The 16,746-nt window shown below is 42.5% G+C and overlaps 2 protein-coding genes and 1 non-coding gene across 6 annotated transcripts in view; 2 read left to right on the top strand and 1 right to left on the bottom strand.

Moving 5' to 3' along the window:
• The first annotated feature begins 2,006 nt into the window (after positions 1 to 2,006).
• Positions 2,007 to 5,193, top strand: RPL30 (ribosomal protein L30). 2 transcript variants are annotated; one of them, XM_045861424.1, is made up of 5 exons: positions 2,007 to 2,109; positions 2,208 to 2,260; positions 2,526 to 2,671; positions 4,087 to 4,217; positions 5,096 to 5,193. In XM_045861424.1, exons 2-5 carry the CDS (start codon positions 2,240 to 2,242, stop codon positions 5,143 to 5,145), a joined length of 348 nt encoding a protein of 115 aa, XP_045717380.1. In that variant the 5' UTR covers positions 2,007 to 2,109; positions 2,208 to 2,239; the 3' UTR covers positions 5,146 to 5,193. The 2 variants fall into 2 exon arrangements, with proteins under 2 accessions (XP_045717380.1, XP_045717381.1); XM_045861425.1 differs by lacking the exon at positions 2,007 to 2,109 and having other exon boundaries at positions 2,208 to 2,264.
• On the top strand, positions 4,807 to 4,938 carry LOC123833429. The gene has a single exon (XR_006788260.1). It is a non-coding gene; the product is annotated as a small nucleolar RNA SNORA72 (small nucleolar RNA).
• A 4,234-nt stretch (positions 5,194 to 9,427) lies between the features above and the next one.
• Positions 9,428 to 16,746, bottom strand: part of MATN2 (matrilin 2) — a 125,139-nt gene continuing 117,820 nt past the window's right edge. For 2 of the 3 annotated variants that reach the window (XM_045861397.1, XM_045861398.1), the window contains exons 15-19: positions 15,465 to 15,617; positions 14,330 to 14,401; positions 12,116 to 12,250; positions 11,656 to 11,754; positions 9,428 to 9,963 (exon numbers count right to left, since the gene is read on the bottom strand). In XM_045861397.1, the coding sequence (XP_045717353.1) occupies positions 9,908 to 9,963; positions 11,656 to 11,754; positions 12,116 to 12,250; positions 14,330 to 14,401; positions 15,465 to 15,617 (515 nt within the window). In that variant the 3' untranslated portion in view covers positions 9,428 to 9,907. The remainder of the gene's footprint in view (positions 9,964 to 11,655; positions 11,755 to 12,115; positions 12,251 to 14,329; positions 14,402 to 15,464; positions 15,618 to 16,746) is intronic. The other variant, XM_045861400.1, reaches the window with a different exon arrangement.

The raw sequence follows: 16,746 nt of genomic DNA, 5'->3' as shown, positions 1-16,746 counted from the left end.
TGTTCTTTCCATGTCAAGTGCCTAACAAGCATGTTTGATGATGATGGGGGAAAAAATGTTTGTTTCCAAATTGTACCTGCAATGAATTGTAATGTGCAGTGTTCTTAAACAGATAAGCCCGTTTTCACAATAGGATTATGACCACAGATGAAACACTGATGCGGGTCCGAAGACAGCCCAGGTTTACAAGAGGAGGTGAGTGTTTTAGCTTTCACTATAGATAGCAGCATCACAAATTCTTCAACTTTCAATTAGTAAAATTAATAAGGAACAAGAACAGAGCTTAATGTTTAGAACTAGGTTAATAGAGAAGGGCACATCATCTGGATTTGCACAATGTTAAGTAACTTATGTCTAATTGTAAAAGCAAGTAGTATAACCTAGCTCTACCTGGTTGGTTAATTTCACATCAAAGTGGATGCACATTTGAATGAACTTTCATTGTGAGGTGGCCTACAGTACAGACCCAGATACGGGTATTGGCTCTAGCTCCAATGATACACTAGATATGTAAACTTGAGAATAAAAACATTACTTATCAGACTTCTTGTGAATGTTAAAATAATGTAAGTGGTTGTCTATGGAAGAACATCCAAACATATAGAGTATTTTTTTTTAAGATTTTATTTATTTATTTATTTATTTATTTATTTTTAGAGAGGGAAGGGGGAGAGAGAGAGAGAAACATCAATGTGTGGTTGCTGGGGGTCATGGCCTGCAACCCAGGCATGTGCCCTGACTGGGAATTGAACCTGTGACACTTTGATTCGAAGCCCGTGTTCAATCCACTGAACTACCCCAGCCAGGGCCATATAGAGGATTTTTATGACTTTATTTGAGCTAAACTAACGACATATGCGGGGAGTAAGATTTCAAATGCTCCAGAGAGTAAGTTTTGCAGCTCCTTTCATGCATTTAAATTAAGGAGGGAGCTCAGTTGGTTAGAGCACAGTCCCTACACACCACAGTTGAGGTATAGATCCCCAGTCAGAGCACATACAAGAATCAACCGATGAATGCATAAATAAGTATAACATCAAACTGATGTCTCTCTCTCCCTTCCTCTCTCTAAAACCAATAAATGAAACTCAGTAGGGGATGTAAGGGAAGATTGGAAAAAGCAAGACATAGACTGGATTACAGTATAGTTTACAAAGGTGTGCACCAGATTAATGGACTGGGCAGGCTTAAAACCTTTCACAAAAGAATTGATAGACCCGGAGCATGAATACACACCACGATCGCCCAGTTAGTAATTTATATTGAGAGCCTGTGAGGTTACTTTCCGCAGAACCCATTTTTTTCATCCACACCATGCTCCTGGCACAGTTCAGTTAGCCTTTTGGTTCCTACTCCTCCTGACCTTTTCCAGAATTCAATGACCCACGAAAACAGCTTACCTACTGGGCTGATTTTACTTATGATTTGTAACTGGACATTTATATCAAGGTCCAAATTCTCCACAAAAACAATGTTTAAATTAGACCTGTTTATCGTTCTCTCTGTGCAAATTCGGCTTACAAGTTGATACTTAACACGGCCAAGAAAGAGGTGAGTTTGGGGAAGCCAGCGCGGGACGCCAAAGTTCTCCAAGGAACCGACCACTTGGGCGCAGGAAGGGGAGTGCACGCTGCTACTTCAGCCCCGGCGGAACTGACCGCGGAGGGCAGACCTGGCGCTGCGGCGCGCTGTCGTCCTCCCGGTCTCTCCCAGAGCCCCGGCTCGGGGCAGATTTGAGCCCCGCAGCGCTAAGACCTTGGTTCAGCCACCTCCGCCTCTTCTCACCGCTCCTCCAGCCTCCCTTTCAGGTGCCTTCTCCAAATACAAACCAGCTTGACTATTTTCAGCCCTCAGTCTGCAGCTAAAAGCGAGAGTAACGTTGCGGGGACAGGGCTAAAGTACGCAGCTCTGCTAACCTTACTGAGCCACTGCCATTGTAACTAGCAGTACCTATAGCAACTGGTGGCGGTCCTCCTCTTCTTGTCCTGCCTTTTCCGCTGGCGATTTGCTTCCGCTTCCGGTCCCGGAATCCAATAGAGCCGCAAAAAGCTTTGCATTGTGGGAGATCCTTCCTTTCTGGTTCCCCGGCCATCTTGGCGGCTGCGCTTGGTGAGTGCTTGAAGCTTTAGGCCGCGAAGGGAACCCCGCGGGTTGCCGTTTGGACCTGCGGGTTCTAAACTTGCTGTTATCTGCTCTGTATGTTCTAGGTAGGGGTCCGTCCCGCACCTAAGGCAGAAAGATGGTGGCCGCAAAGAAGACGGTAAGTGTAGCGGGCGGAGGAAGGGAGGAGATTCACGTGGAGAGATGAGCCTCGGCCGGGGCGGGCAGATCTGAGCACACTGGGCGAACAGCATGCCCGGTGGCATTTGGAGGGTCCTGAAAGAAACCCGAGAGGGCTGCTCAATGACTTCAGACCCGCGATTTCGGAGGTTTTGTGAATGGGCTCGGCTTCCAGAAAGCTGTGGCTAGATTTGAGGTGGTTACATACAAGGCCTTCAGATACATGTTAAATGTTTGCTTTGTAGAAAAAATCGCTGGAGTCGATCAACTCTAGGCTCCAACTTGTTATGAAAAGTGGCAAGTACGTGCTGGGGTACAAGCAGACTCAGAAGATGATCCGACAAGGCAAAGCCAAACTGGTCATCCTCGCCAACAACTGCCCAGCCCTGAGGTATGGAAAGGACCTGAAGTGTGTGTCGTCCACTGCGAGCGAATATGTAGAGTGTAAATTTGCAATATGGGTAGCGTGGACTCGATTTTTATGTAAAATTTGTTTTACAAGTGAACACTTGAAAAATGACTTAAGGCTGCTATTGTGGTGTTTGGCTCTTGATTCCTACCGCCACCTCCCAAGCCTGCCTTCTCCGTGTGTAAATTTATCTTATGGGAGAAATGTGGCAGAAGGGGTAACAACCACAGTGTTAAAAGGTTGAGAGAAGCACATACATGTAATTTATTTTTACGTGTCTTTAGTGCTGTGTCTTTGGTCCTCCTTTTAGCCTTAAGATGCTTTACAATGTGCTTCATTGCATGAACTTGTTTTAGTGTAGAAAAGCTACATGAGAAAGTCACCTGGTTCACCCTACTATGCCAGTTCTCTCCGCCAAAGTTTTTGCACAATTGTGTTAAAACTGAACTTAGTGGGTATTGTAAATACGTTAAAGAAGCTTGGGCCTTACAGAACATAAGCCGTGTTCAGTCCCCTACCCATGTAGATTTTCTGTGACAGTGCATTACCTCATAGCCCTTTATAGGGTATTAGTACTTCTGCAGTACTAATCCATCCCATCATCTGGCCTTATTTCAAACCTACTCTCTGTAACAGTGCTCCAGTGTGAATGTGCACACAGTCACGTGAGTGAAATGCAGAGTCTGATTGGCAGTCTGGAATGGGGCTTGAGAGATGCCTCTTTCTCTATAAGTACCGTGCGCTAACTGATTGCACCACTGGAGCTCCAGAGAGATGCCTCTCTAACAAGCACCTTATGACACTACTGCTGGTCTGTGCGTCCGCACTTTGAGTGGGAGCGAAGTTCTATTAGAGCTCCCATCAAATTTGCAAACCCACTACTCAGTAGATACAAACGTTAACTCTGGGTAAGTAATATCACTTCTGATCTAGGACTCAGCATCTGAGGATGATAGAAATGGACCGTTTTTTAAAAGTAACAGGGATTTGAATCCTGAATCCTCCACTTATTATTCTGTGCCTCAGTTTCTTCATTTATTTAAAAACAAATGAAATGAAAAAAAGTAGAGGTGGTTATGGGAATTTACATGTAAAATGTCTGGCATGAAGTAAATAATGCTTTGACTTTGCACCCTACCCTTTTCTCCATGAACACAGATCCTGTTTTAATGGGAGGTGTTCAGTAGATTTTTTCTGGTTGTCTCATCTCTTGTGAGGGATCCAAGGGAGGATGGTTTGTATTGGTTAATGGATATGATAATAGGTTCTTAACAGTAATAGAGGCTTAGTTACTGTTGGAAGGCCTCACCAACATTAACCTAATGCGAGAAGTAGTAAACACTTAGTCTGTCAGTCACTTGGTATGGCCTTTATTTGCCTTTGTTTGATTCCCAAAGGAAATCTGAAATAGAGTACTATGCCATGTTGGCCAAGACTGGTGTCCATCACTACTGTGGCAACAATATTGAACTGGGCACAGCATGTGGGAAATACTACAGAGTGTGCACACTAGCTATCATCGACCCAGGTATGCTTTGGAAATCATTATTTTCCTTTATAACGTAATACAGGTATTTGCTGTACAAATGTTTTTGCTTCCTGAGTTAAGATGGTGAGAATTTGGATATATTAAGGCATATCCTATAGTTTTATTTCACGGAGAATTGATAATGTCACTATACTGGCTTTGGTATAAGTGATTTTTTTTTAACTGTGGGAACATGAACTTCATTTGGTCTCTCAAATAATGACTTAGTACCTTGGTAAGAATGCAGTTATAAAAGGGGAGAATAATCAGGTGAAATGGAGGGAAGTAATCCTTAACTGGCTGTTTGAACAGAGGTAAACTTGGTTGAAAGAAGTTGACTCTTGAACAGTACAGGTTTGAACTGCATGGGTCCCTTATATACAGATTTTTTTCAATGAGTTTTGCATCAGTGGATTCATCAACTACGGACCACAGACAGTATTTTCATTCCATGGTTGGGACTCCAAGTGTGAGGAAGTCCACCTTAAATTATCCAGAGGGGTCAGCTCCCCTAATTCCTGAGTTGTTCAAGGGTCAACTGTACACATCATACTGTTTTTGAACTTAAGAATTCTTATTTCATAAAATACTGCGAATATTCTCGCTGTTCTGATTTTGTGATAATCAGGGCAGGCTAACCATTCGCTATATTAAGACCATGCATGTGTCCCCAGACCTAGTTCTTTCCCTAGTTCTGGCTTTATAAATGCTGGTGATAAAAAACTCTGATTTATATTATGCATCTTAAGTAGAAAATGTCTGACTCTATGTGATTTTGCTAAACCTCAGGAAAGGATGGCACAGCTAGTAGTGCAGTGCTAATGTCATGACTGCCAGTTCCAAATGAAGTGCGAAATCATCATTGTTTTATTTTTCAGGTGATTCTGATATCATCAGAAGCATGCCAGAACAGACTGGTGAAAAGTAAATTGTGCAAATTTTTTTCTTTAATAAAACTGGCCAGAGCTTGATTTAAGAACTGCATCCCTTTCTGTTATTTTTGCATCTTTTTGTTTCAGTACTTTCCTGAAGATTGGCTTAGACAGGGTGAGGCAGGCAGGTGTAGTGGCAAGACTTTGGGTTAAGGGACTTAAATTCCAGTTTCCTAAATGGGAATGCTGAATTCCTTTCCTGTATTGGATTTAATTCCAGTTTTAGGACATGGTTTGCATTTTATATTTGAATGTGTTTGAGAGGCAGCAAGGTTCAAAACCCAAAATTTAACAAGAATTGCAAGTTATTGTCCAGTTTAAATCTACCAAATCTAGGTAGCACAGAAAAGTAAATGAAATTATATGGATGTTCCCCCACCCCAAATTTTGCCACTGCATATTACGTGTCCCACGGAACCCTTTTCCCACATTTATTAACATCCCTTGGGGGAAAAAAATCCAGAGGAATTAATTTGGTGTGGGGAGATACTGGTTTATATACATCTTGATTGACAGAATTGAATGGTGCTGGTAGGGTATACCCTACACAGTCTGCTTAGGCTCTGAGGGAGGTTGTAAAAGTCAGAAATGACCATGTCTTTTGGACTTCAGAGTCAATCAGCTTGGTCAGGAAGGTTTTGGTGGTAGATGAATGAAGACAGGCGAGGATGCTTTCAATACATTATCTAGTAAGTAAAGTATTTGCTGAACTTGGGGTCAAAAGATGCCCTTTATAATAATTACATAACAACTATGGTTGAAGTCACATTTTCAGTTTCACAAGTAAGGAAATTGGTCCTTTTTAGGAGAACATTCCATGGTTTTAGTTTAGGTCTGAAGTTAATCTGAGTTTATTAATATAATTTGGATAACAGCTGTTACAAACTTGGTGTTTTCCTACTGGCTATTCGGTTACTCGACTCAGTTTGGGAGCACTACTGACATTTTACAAATGGAACAGTTCTTTGTTGTGGAGGGCTGTGAATACTACAGGATATTTTTCATTCCTGGTTTTCTTTCCATGTCCTAACAATTCAACACCTCCAAATGTCACCCCACAATGTAAAAAGTGGCATCTCTTGGTTAAGAGGGTCAGAATTACTGGGAAACTTGTAAATGTCCTAAAGTGCTCCTATTTGCATGTCTGAACACCAGTGTGCCCGAGGTGATTTAAAATGTTTGAAATCTGCAGACAACTGTAATTGAACAATAAAATAATTGAAAAAAAAAGTTTACTTTCAGTAATTTATTCTTGAACCAATTTGGTGATGAAGTTTGTGCACAAAAGACCCATTTGCCAAAAAGACAGAAAGTACATTGCTGGGAGATAGATTGCCTTGATAAAGTGGCAGAGATAAAACACTCCCTGAAATTGGGGTGGGGGGGGGGATTTGAAACCTTTGTCCTTGATCAGAATGACTTATCAGACTACTGTTGGTCTAATGTTAGTCTGTTTTTGCAATTCAAAATGTTTGTTTTTATTGAGCTCGGGCTGTGAACCAAAGTGTTGCAGGTTCGATTCCCAGTCAGGGCACATGCCTGGGTTGTATGCCACGGCCTCCAGCAACCCCACATTGATGTTTCTCTCTCTCCCCCACAACTTTCCTCTCTAAAAAAAATAAATAAACAAAATCTTTAAAAAATGTTTCAGTTTTTTAGTTAAGGAAATTTATGTACTTGTTTTCCACCTACTTGGTCAATTTCTCCCTTCAGATTGACCTTTCAGCTAGTTGGGTATCTGTGCCTCCAGGCTGACTATTTCCAAGGGAGGGGAGGGACAAACTGATGGGTTGCCTATTGCACACATCCCACCTGGGGACCTAACTGGGAGCCCAGGCATGTGCCCTGATTGAGACCTTTGGCTTTGCAGTGTGATGTCCAACCAACTGGGCCACACGGGTCAGGGCTCCGTGTGTTTTGTGCTCTCACTGTCATTTCAACAAGAAGTTTATAGCTTGGAGAAAAGGAATTTAAAGCAGTACACAGAAAATTCCTCATCTTGGTCCGAGGCAGTTGTGATGAAATGCCATTAAAGTGCTGCCAAAATTAAAAAGTGCCAAATCTGGGAATGTTTAATGTGATATTTTTAAATGTTCTTTTCTGATTGTAGTGAGTGTGGTGGGTTTGGCTGGAAAGCTCTGTATTACGTGGGGGACTGCAGGAAGCCCCAGCCGACTGGGTTTAATCATTGCAAGTGTAGTTAGTTGGGCTTCATGGAAGATGGTCATCTGGTTCATGGAAAACAGTTCTCTTTGATATTCTGTCTGGCAGTTCTCATTGGACTTGCTGCTCCCTCTGCAGGGGCATCTGCCTTCCTTCCACCGCCCCCTCTCAGGTCACCCCAACATCCTCTTCCCGTTTAGACTGGGTGCCTCTGACTTACCGGAGAGCCTTTTTTATGGAGTTAATCACCTCTCTCTCGTTAACCTAAGGCCCCAGAGGACAATGACTTAACGTTTTCAACTTTATCATTTATTGTGTGTGTGGCACATAATAAAACTGAAAAACCAGGATGAATAATGACTTTTAGGGCTTAAGCATTTCTCATTGATACACTTGTGGCTTTCTAGTCCAGAATTTTATCTTAATCCTGTCCATAGTAGGTCTCAAACATCTTGTATGTTAACCATTATTTAATGTACTACCTTCCACCTTTTTGCTTCAAAAGATAATTTAGGAGTGGGATGCTGCCCAAGCACTTTCCCCGGGTAAGGTAAGCAGAGAACTAATTCACTCAACATATACTTCTGTGGCACCATCTTTGTGTCACATGCTCTTGGCTGCTGAATAAAAAGAGCTAATATGGAGCCTTTAAAATGTGTTAGATTTGGCTGACTAGTGTACATGTTAACCCATTTAATCCTCTTGACAGTGCAGTGAGATAGTGTTGTTACCCCATTGGACAGTATCAAGGCTTGGAAAGGTCACAATAAAGAATGAAACGAGGGCAAAACTACACATGAAACATACAGATAGCAGAACAAGGAAAATGAAATATTTCCAACTTTAGACAATCTTCAAATTAAATATGAGTTAATCTAAAGTTGATGGGTTGGTTGGAGGCCTTGGTTTCCCTGAAGGCATTTTCCTCACCAAGTTGGAGAAGAAAGTTGAAACCTCATGAAGTGTGTATAAAGCTTAAAAAGCCAGGAGCCTGGGCAGCACAGAGCCACTAGAGGGAGCCAGGACTCAACAGAAAGGGAAGACGTGAGCCAACTGAATCTCAAAAGGTAGTGCCAACCCAAATCAGTTCTTAACTTCCTAGTGAAAATGTGTTTTCAGGATCACATGGATGACTTACATATAAGTATAAACTGGGTTTAATATTGAATCACAACTTTTAGACTTTGAAAGAATAATTTTTAGATACAATCGAGGCCTACAAGTTCCCCCCACTGTACCACACTTCCCTTTGGGAGGAAATCGTCATAGACGCTTGTCTACAAATATTTAATCATGAAGCTTATTCAAGGTATTCTGTTTGTGAGGCATCGTTTCGCCTCCAAAATCCATGGATGGGTCTCACTTGAGTGTCTTCATCTCATAACGAAGCTACTCCCTGCGGTGGTTTCTTGGTGCGCTAGAAGCCTTCACCTTTGACCCGGTCCCTGTTCCCACCTTAACTTCCCAGGGACAACTGCTGTTGTGCACATCCTTCCAGAACACGTCTTACACTTAAATGTACATATTTATGTATCTGAACAAATAGTAATGCTTGCGGCCATTTGAATTTACAGAAATAGCAGTATGCCAAACATACTTGACTGTCGGCTTTTTAAATTCAGCTCTGTTCTGGGGTTTAACCAGGTGTACGTGTAGACTTAGTGTGTTCCTCTTCAGTGCTCCATCTCATTTCTAAGGTGTGGGCTATGCCACAGTTCACGAGTCCCTCTGTGATAATTAGGGTATTTCTCATCTGTTAACTTTCGTGCACTCCAGCAGCATTCTCGTGTAGGTCTCAGCCCTGCCAGAGTGCAGCGACCGGAGTTCAGGGGTGTGCCCATTTTGTTCTGCTGGACATTGCCGTTCTCCAAAGAGACTGCCTGTTTGCATTCTCGCTCGCAACGTCCCAGAGCCCCAGGTTCCCACGTCCTTACCGACACATGTCATGGTCACACATACTCACTGTTGCCAAGTGAGGCTAAAACAACAGCTATTGTTTCCACCTGCATTTTCCTGATTACCAGGGAGAGTTGACCTTCATATGCACGTTGGCTGTATCTCACACTTACATTCCTAGCATTTAAAGTTAAACTAAGAATTTTACACAGAATACCATTCTCTGAAGTGAATTTTAATATTGTACTAAAGTATCCAACTAGTACATGTCCTATGATTTTATGCATACAGCCATATACATATATCAAGGTAAAGTCCAATACAAAAAAATAGCTTTTCCTATAGCCAGTGTTGTGCAGAAGGAAGACTGTGCAAACTGTACTTCATGGGCAAATGAAATCGCAGCGCTCTATGGCAGGACGAGGCAAAAGCAAATCATGTCCACAGTATGTCACAGAGTATCTTGCATAGCTTATTTGTTCTGACTTGGTAAACTCATTTTAAGGTTCCGAGGGATTATTTCTCTCATTGAATTTATACAAGTTAGTGTCTACTTTTTGCCTTTGTTCTATGGCAAACCAGCTTTTGTAGTACTTTACAACCTTACAGAACTGACTGTAGCCTGAGCTTTGGGGCTCAGAACTGCGTTCATTGTGATCCTTGACACAATGACATGCAAACACAGACCATTTCCAGTTTTCATCTGTATCTCAGGCGATTTTCCAGGGCTTCCATTCTCTGTGTCATTTCTTCTAGTAAATCTCAAATTAAGGAAGAGGAATCTGAATCACCTATTTTTATTTACACTAAAATATAACAATTTACCTAAATAAAAATTTGTCCTAAAAAAAATAAGGCTTTTTGTTCCATTTCTGCTAGGTATTTTAAAACCCTGACTTGTAAGCTCATAGTGGCTTTAACAAATGCTACCAAGACTATAAATCTCTTTTGGGGATAAAACATCAAAGTGGTATAGCTTGGCTCAAATTCTTTTTAATTCTAATCACACCTCTGTTGCTTATAAATTAGCCGGCCATAGCATGCCTCCATGAGCCAGAATTGATAATGTCAGTAATGTGAAGAGGAAAGAAACAAGGACTAAGCCTTGTTTCTAGGACAGTGAGCTAGGACATCCGGGAAGAGGGGGCGTTTTCACTCGTGGTGCCAGATACTGGCCAAAGCGTAGCAACCTTGAAGACGGCTGACCTGTGCTCTGTTATGCATGACTTCCTCAGTCGCTTGTGAGGTGGACCCTCAGAGTTGAGGTGGGGGAAGGAAGAGAAGAGGCCCGTTTGAATAAGCATTTATTTGTCTTCCTCCCCATCAACTCCTTAGTGCCTTCTACCCGCCCCACTGGGGGCAAAATGTGAGCCCAGATTCACCACCTGCATCAATCCCTGTCGATTATTTTTCTTGGGGGACCGTATTTTCAGTTTTCAGAAAGGGAATTTCTATATGCTGTTCCTTATTATATAAACCCACTGGCACAGAGATGGTTCCGAATTAAACCACTTCCCTACTGACTAGTTGGTGCATGTTGAGATAAATATCAGCCAGCTTTAGTAAACTGACTAGTTTTAAGTCCAGAGCAGTTGGCAGGCTGTTCACTGTATAAAAACACTAAATCCTCATTTCTCTATTATCTTAAAGCATTCCTTTTATTTGTAATATTGTTATAATGAATCATTGGATCCTGCTGTATGTACCCTTGGTGGAATGTTTCATCTTAGAGTGCTGATATAAAAGATCTTTGCTGCCAAAAACAAAAAACAAAACCCACAACCCAACCCAGTCCTCGAGAAACTAAACAGTGTCCAAAAGTGGCTACAGTGGGGGTTAGGGCCAAAGAAAAGGACTGCAGTTGAGATGGGGTTTGAAACCTCATTCTGACAGGGGTGTCTAACCTTCTGGCATCTCTGGGCCACCATGGAAGAAGAAGAGTTGTCTTGGCCCACACATGAAATACATTGTGACACAAAATCACAGAAAAAAACTCAATGTTTTAAATAAATTTATCATTTTGTGTTGGGCTGCATTCATAGCCATCCTGAGCCACGTGCGGCCTGTGGGCTGCAGGTTGGACACCCCTACCTCTTTGGTCCTAACCTTTGCTATATTTCAGATCAGTCCATATCCTCCATTTTCTCCTAGCAAGGAGGGAGTTAATTGAATACATCTGTTTTTTCATGTGCATGCTGACTGGCCTTACTGCTAAACCTTCCAGAACAGCAACTAGCAACTAAAGGCTTGACCCTTGCCACTAAGCTTGCTTGCCCTTGGCTCTCAAACACCTAACAGTTTTCTTAAGAAAAAAAGCCTTTCCTGGAGTTCACTGTTCTTGACTTTATGGATCTACTTCATTTGGCCCATACCCACATATAGTATTTGTGACGTTTTGATAACATTCTTTGCATTCCATACAGAGGCAAAATATAAGAAAAGGATATAGCGTTGTGTTAATTTTCTTACTTCTTCATTTGCAAGATTCTGGACCATAATAAGGTTTTCACATTTGCATTGATCATGTTTTTCTTCCAAAGGATTTCCTGAGAAAGCAGATGGAAACTGTTCACCTCTGTAAACCCACCAGACTTCCCGGGTGCATAACAATAGGACTGAATCAGCATATGCAGGAAACCATAATGAGAGAAATGTTCGACTTTCCCCACACAGCCTGATCCAGTAAATCCCAGGAAGGGGCATCCAGCACTGAAGGGGCCTTTGTTGTGGGTTCGGGGAAGACCAAGTCAGTTTGTTTTAGTTTTTTAGTTCTCATTTTCCTTCAGTTATTCTCTTTCCCCATCCTATTTCCTATTTCCTCTTTTCCTCTTCTTTTAAACTGAGTTTGTTGGTAAGTGGAAGGGCTGGTATCAAGTTAACCTACAGTAGTATTTTACTGGGAATTACCTGAAGATTTTGTGGAATGGGACAGCTTTTGTGTAGACCGTGAAAGACTGTCTCCTTCAAACAGGTATCTGTGTTGCACTGCAAAATTAGAACAGGAAAGTAGGTCTTGGATACTTATGGTGAGTGGCTCAGATTCTGTAAAGAGAAAGAAAAATGAAGTCAAACCTGCCTAACACGACTGTGGTATAAAAAAGCTCAGATGTCAGAGTAAAACCCTTGGCATTCCCAGCATGCGGTATGTAGTGTTAGGATACACTGCGGCAATGAGACTTGGCAGAGAAGCTATTACCAAACATGGCTAAGGTGTGGAGTAACTGCATCCTATCTGATTGAGAGGGAAAAAGCCACAGTTAGCATAATTCAAATCTTACTTTCATTTCATTTTAAAATCATGTTTAGTTTTTAATTACTACAGTTCACATGCATTATTATAATAGTTCCAGGTGTACACCCCAGTGATTGGGCATTATACAACTTACTAAGTGATCATCCCAATAAATCTCATACCCATCTGACACCACACATAGTTATTAGAATATTACTGACTGTATTCCCTATCTGTACTTTACATCCCCATGACTATTCTGTAACAACCAATTTGGACTTCTTAATCCCTTCACCTTTTTCACCTGCCCCCCCAACCTCCTCCCATCTGGTAACTGTCAAAATGTTCTTTGTAAGTCTGTTTCTGTTCTGCCTGTTTTTGTTTTTTATATTCAATTGTTGATAGGTATATATTTCTTATTTTATTGTTACTATTTTTTACCATTTTTTCTTCTTATTTTTTAAATATTTTACTTATTTATTTTCAGAGAGAGGGTATTTAAGGGAGTCAGAAAGAATGGGAGAGAAACATTACTCCATTGCCTCGTGCACACCCCCAGCTAGAGACCTGGCCTGAAACCCAGGCACGTACCCTGACAGGGAATTGAACCAGCAACATTTTGGTTCATAGGCCGGTGCTCAATCCACTGAGCTACACCAACTAGGGCACATTTTTTCTTCTTTTTAAAGATGACCCTCTCACATTTTACATAATACTGCTTTGGTGGTGATAAACTCCTTTAGCTTTTTCCTGTCTGGGAAGGTCTTAGTCTGTCCTTGGATTCTAAATGATTGCTGGGTAGAATTATCTTGGTTGTAGGTACTTGCTTTTCATCACATTGAATATTTCTTGCCAGTCCCCCCTGGACTGCCAAGTTTCTGTTGAGGAGTCAGCTGACAATTTTATGGGAGCAACCTTGTAGGTAACTAACTTCTTTTCTCTTAACGCTTCTAAGATTCTCTCTTTGTCTATAACCTTTGGCGCAACATCTTTGGGTTCATCTTTGTGATTCTCTGTGCTTCCTAGGCTTGCATGTCTATTTCCTTCTCCAGGTTAGGGAAGTTTTCTGTCATTATTTTTTCAAATACGTTTTCAGTTTTCTGCTCTTAATTCTTTGGATTCTTTTTTCTTTTGCTCTTCTGACTGGGTGGTTTTGTTTTGCTTGTTTGTCTTTGCTTCCCTATACTCCAAATGACTGATTTGATTCTCAACTTTATCTAGTCTACTGTTGATTCCCTGTAAATTATTCTTCATTTCAGTTAGTGTATACTTCAATTCTGACTGGTCCTCTTTCATGCACTGAAATTCTCACTAAGTTCACTGAGCATCCTTATAACCAGTGTTTTGAACTTTGCATCTAGTAGATTGCTTGTCTATTTTGTTTAGTTATTTTTCTGGAGTTTTGTTATGTTCTTTTAGGACATGTTTCTTCATCTTTTCATTTTGGCAGCCTCCCTGTGTTTGTTTCTATGCATTAGGTGGAGCTGCTACGTCTCCCGGCCTTGGTAGAGTGACCGAATGTAGTAGTTGTCCTTAGGATCCAACGGCACAGCCTCCCAGATCGACAAGGCTGGGTGGGCACTTGAGGTGAGACCCCCCATGTGGGCTGTGGACATCCTCCTGTTGTACTTGAGTCTTGATTGTTGTTGGTACGTTGGTGGGAGGGATTTATTGCCAGACCAATCAACTGCAAGGAGTGGCTCTGACCACTGACCACTGACCTCCAACCACCGTGGAGGATCAGCTGTGCAGGGACCCAACCCACAGAGCAGGACCTACTTCAGCAGGGCTCATACTTCTCTTTCAGTCCTTTACAACTTTTGTCTAGGGAGCAAACACGGAGGAAGTATCCACCAAAGTTTCCAAAAACACTGCTTTTAAAAATTTACCTGTTGGCTGGTGAACCCTCTTTGGCAGTTCCCCAGCTGGGGAGTCCTGACTTCCATCAGAGTCTTCCAAAGCTGAGAAGAGAAAGACCAAAAGCAGTGACAGTTGTCTGCATGCACACGTGTGTTCTTTAGGAAATGGGTCCCAGACCAACTCCTCACCTACCTGCCCTAACCCAGGGTATTTCGGTATCATTTGGTAACACCACAAATTCAAAAAGAAATCAGTCACCAGGTTAATCCAAGACGACTCTAGGGTGGTTTTCTCCAGTGAGGGAAGCCTGGACCCTTTAAGTGCATCTTAGTTAAGAATGCCCCCCAAATATCATATCTAGAAGGTGAGGTGGGAAAAAAAGTTAAAGTTGTCCAAGGATTAAGTTGCGGAGGCAAAAGCTCCACTTGTTTCAACCTGAATGAAACAGCCTTGAGGCAAAACATTATCTTCTCACAGTAGAAATCTGAAAGGCCTTCCCTCCCTGGTCTCCCTTCCTCACGTGGTTTTTCCCTTTAGAGAAGTAAGATGTGTCACTTAGACTGGGGTTTCAGCAGCGACTGAACCTGGGGTGGGAGTAAAAGGGAAACTGGGCAGGACCACTGTGCGCCAGCATGCCTCACGGAGGGCACAGCAACTGGAGGAAGGCGCGGAGAGCTCTCGTCCACAACAAAATCTGAATTCTAAAGGACAGTCTCGTGCTCTGTACGCGGACGTGGTCCATGCAGAAAGATATCCTTCGATTTTAAACAGTGGGCTTGGACGGACTACCATCACTTTCCACTCCAGTTACAGGGGTGCATCCTGAAATCATGCATCAGCTCCCCGATTTATGTGATATTTGTTTCTTAGATGACCATCTCTAAAGGCTTTTTCTTTTTTCTTTTTTTGGTTCAGGATTAAGTATGCCAGTGTGTCAAAACACTTATCACATTGCTCAGCACAAAGCAAGCACCAAGCAATGTCGTTTGTCAGTTTTGCCTCCTCTCTCCCCTCTTCCACTTTCTGTGCTTCCTGTGCTTACTGGCCCTGCCCACCAGGGAGGTGCTTTTCGGAGCACTCTGAAGGAAGGGGTCGAGAATTTCCCATTCAAGGGTCCGTGCTGCCCTGTTTGCTAAGAGTTCTCCTAGACACAAGCTGCAGTACCTTCACAGATGCCTTTCTTCAGTTTGTCACTTATCTCGCCCATTGTGCTGAAGTCTTCAGCATAGAAGAGATGCTTGTTGGTGGGTTTCGAGGCGATCTCTTGCAGTTCTTCCTCAATGGCTTTCCCTACCCCAACGGCGTACATAGTTACACCTAAGGCACAGAGCAAAACAAGAACGGGTCGTTAGGGCTGTGTTCCCACGGCCTGGGAGTCGCGTGCACTGCACCCAACGCCGGCTACAGGTTGAGTGGGGTGATTTCTGTGTCGACCTCCCTTTATTTTCTCACCATTTTTATTTTGGTGCTGTGAGCAGAAGACAGGGATCCAAAAGGGGAAGGTGAGGCATCTAGGTGAGGTTGGGCAGCTGGACCGCCAACCTGTTGCTCAGCTCTGGGCAAGGTTAGTTAACAAGTCCTAACTTTTCTTAGAACTAGCCCCGTGGATCAAGTGGAAAAGAGCACTGCCTTACAGCTTACTGAACGGGAATCTCTTCTGGGGTAGGTCTAAGAAGCAGGCATTTTATGACCTTATAACCTAGTTTCGCCTTCTCAAAGGTACAGGTGGGAATGGTAAGTGACCTGGGGCAACACGAAGTAGCACTCTGCCCGCCCCCACCCGCCTGGGGAAGACAAAGCCTTGTGAGGAGGTGCTAAGCTAAAAGGGAGAACTTGTGGACCCTTGGAAATCCCCAAAGTCAGAAACCACAACAAACCCGAGAATCAACGTCAGATACCAAGACATAAGAGATTGCTCCAAAAGCATCTCTGAACAGTATTAACCCTGAGACTCCCTTCCCCGTGTATTCTTTATTCGAGAGTAAGACACGAAGACCTGAAGTTGTGCTTGATGGCCAACGTTTTTTCAGCATGGATATCTTACTCTGGCTAATTCATTAGACTACATTTTTAAGAAAAATACACATAAAAATGGCTCTTTATGCCAGGGGGCAAGAGTTATTCCTTGTTCTAAGTCTGCATAAGGTCAACAGCCAAGTTCAGCATATTTGTCTGGGAGCCCAGTGAGTTTATGTGCAACTTCCTAAAAAGGGCAATTACTGTTTTAAGGTTGTGTTAGCTATGCATAGGAATAATTACATTCATTAGAGGATATCGCTTCAGATATATTTGTTGGTTCAACAACCAAACAAACGTGTTTCTCCTTCCACCTGCTTTTGGGTGATTTGTGGGAAAGTGAGTTGTGGGGAAAGGAAGGTAGATCGATTTCAGTGTGACACATACAAAGGTTGCCCGCTGCCTTTCGGGAAGATGCTTTCCCAGCATT

The sequence above is a fragment of the Phyllostomus hastatus genome, unplaced genomic scaffold (genome assembly GCF_019186645.2).
Source record: "Phyllostomus hastatus isolate PE091 unplaced genomic scaffold, TTU_PhHast_1.1 phas_scaffold_21, whole genome shotgun sequence".
In the NCBI taxonomy this organism is placed as follows: domain Eukaryota; kingdom Metazoa; phylum Chordata; class Mammalia; order Chiroptera; family Phyllostomidae; genus Phyllostomus; species Phyllostomus hastatus.
The sequence above is the reverse complement of the archived record's forward strand: the minus strand, read 5'-3'. Positions and strand labels throughout refer to the sequence as shown.

Bases quoted from the DNA above. Each gene is read 5' to 3' on its own strand.
- RPL30 (XM_045861424.1), top strand. From the start codon at position 2,240: ATGGTGGCCGCAAAGAAGACG. The intron at 2,672-4,086 runs GTATGGAAAGGA...TGATTCCCAAAG, and splicing joins AACAACTGCCCAGCCCTGAG to GAAATCTGAAATAGAGTACT. The intron at 4,218-5,095 runs GTATGCTTTGGA...TTTATTTTTCAG, and splicing joins ACTAGCTATCATCGACCCAG to GTGATTCTGATATCATCAGA.